This window comes from Austrofundulus limnaeus, unplaced genomic scaffold, assembly GCF_001266775.1.
Source record: "Austrofundulus limnaeus strain Quisiro unplaced genomic scaffold, Austrofundulus_limnaeus-1.0 Scaffold286, whole genome shotgun sequence".
Lineage (NCBI taxonomy): Eukaryota > Metazoa > Chordata > Actinopteri > Cyprinodontiformes > Rivulidae > Austrofundulus > Austrofundulus limnaeus.
In genome coordinates this window covers 789,669-791,846 of record NW_013952688.1, presented here as the reverse complement: position 1 = coordinate 791,846, position 2,178 = coordinate 789,669, and the positions used below count along the sequence as shown (strand labels likewise).

At 33.8% G+C, this 2,178-nt stretch overlaps 1 protein-coding gene across 3 annotated transcripts in view; it reads right to left on the bottom strand.

Annotated features, from left to right (window-relative positions):
- Nucleotides 1-2,178, bottom strand: part of efna2a (ephrin-A2a) — a 220,526-nt gene that overhangs the window by 9,512 nt on the left and 208,836 nt on the right. For all 3 annotated transcript variants that reach the window (XM_014021295.1, XM_014021293.1, XM_014021294.1), the window contains exon 3: nt 91-156. In XM_014021295.1, the coding sequence (XP_013876749.1) occupies nt 91-156 (66 nt within the window). The remainder of the gene's footprint in view (nt 1-90; nt 157-2,178) is intronic.

Sequence of the window (2,178 nt, the reverse complement as noted above, 5' to 3'; positions counted from 1 at the left end):
GAGAGAGAGAGAGAGAGAGAGAGAGAGAGAGAGAGAGAGAGAGTGTGTGTGTGTGTGTGTGTGTGTGTGTGTAGTTAGAGCGTGACTTACCTGGAGGTCTGACATACACCTTCAGCTTTAGACATGCCCGCCCCACATGGTTTGGGTGAGGAGACGCTGTCAACAGAGATCGAAAGGGGATTAGTTTGGAGATGAAATAATAAGTGTTGCAGATTGCTTTCATAATATATCTGAGTATAAAACGGAAAAGATGTTTGAAAATTTTTATTTGTCCTGAACTTTAATAAGGGTGCCAATGCATATGCATAAATGCCAATTCAGCATTCACATCATTATCTTTCTTTTAACTCCTGTCATGCTAATTGTAACTAGAGATCTGATCGATTTAGCTTTGATTTACATTTGTTTTATTACGTTTGGGTTCATTTGACCTTTTAGCTATTATGTTAAAATCAGCCTTTGGCTACTGATTTGAAGTTTTAGCTTTTATTTAGCTTATTTTCTTCTTTAGTTACTGTTTTGTTAGTTTTAGCTTCATACGGTTCTGATAATTTTAGCTTGCATTCTGCCTTTTTATCTTAGGCAATTCAGTTTCAGCTTTTCAAATAATTTTCAGCAGTTATTTAGAACTCACTACAATTTTCTAGCTTGTTCAGATAGTTCGTCTAGTGTTTCTCCATGCAGTTTTAAAATAAAACACACTCATTTTACACCAAAGCATGCAGCTCAGTTTGAAATACTGTGTTAGAACGTTTGGTAGTGGTGTCTCACACGTTGTTCACAAAGTTAATAAAAAGCTTTGGGGGAAAATAACGGCAAACTTTGACAAACGCTTGACAAAACTCGACCCTCAGCTCAGTCAGACTTCACAGCAGAAACACCATAAACAGGTCACTGTGAGTTGGATTTTATATGCCTGGACTTACTCATTTATTTATTTATTTATTCATGAATTAAAAAATTTCTCCACAGACTGTTCACATAATTGATTGTCTCACACTTTGGCTTTTGAACTGTCTCAAAATTTTTTTTTTTTTTTTTGCAAACAAACTCATCTTACACAAATGATATCTTGTGGTACAAAAATCTTTATATTTTTTGCTCAGCAGCTGTTTGAGACTTATTTTTAGCCTGTTTTGTCTCAATAACTTGGCAGTCAGGGAGTGACAGAGAGATGTGTGTCACCATGGTGACATGTGGTGACACTTAACAAATCACTAGCAGCACCTTTAACATTTATTTTGATTTAAGTTCTTTTTACATTTTTTATATAATTCATACATTATAATGGACAGGATTGTCACAGACATTAGACAGGTCTTCACTGTGATCATTTCATCAGTAATTTGTATACCTTCCTGTTGAAATAAGCCAATAAAATAAATAATAAATAAATAATAAATAAGCCAATAAAACAAATGCTGTAATATGCAACATGAAACTATAGATTTGACACAGACCTCCTAAAACACAGACCTGTGGGGTCTTCTCTAAATATTTACATCTTGTTTGCTACAGAGAGATACCGCCGATTAGTAGTAGAAAATTATTCTGGTATTTTTTTCCAGATGTATACAGTATTCATGAGGATTAGGAGTCCAGGGAACACTGAGAAACTATTAGTGCTGGCCTTTTGGCTTCAATCAGAAAACTAAATAAATAAATTCAGCCTTCTCCTTTGTGCAGTAATACAGAGTTCAACTAAATGCCCTTATCTTTTCACTCGATATTCTAATTTAGCGGAGCCTCTTTTAAACAGATTTACAGATATTCAAATTGCTTATTTGGGTCATTTCATGCCAACTCACTTAACCCTCACACTTTGTGCCATGGATTTTCTTGTGGGAAAAAAAGAGAAAAACTTTCTGAAAACTAATAAATATCAAGTTAACTTGGCCTTATGAATTCCCTAAGCTTCTTGTTAGCTATATTTAGATTGACCTTTCAGTAATACATTGAATCAAATTTTACACTTTTCTAAACTTCACAGTTTTTTTTTTTTACTAAACTGAGTTAAAGATTCAACTGAACTAAACAGCAAGAATTATTTGCTGAATGTTTTATATACAGCGGGTAAAATAAGTATTGAACACCTCAACATTTTTCTCAGTAAATATATTACTAGAGGTGCTAATGACATAAAATTTTCACCAGATGTTGGTAACAACCCAAGTGATC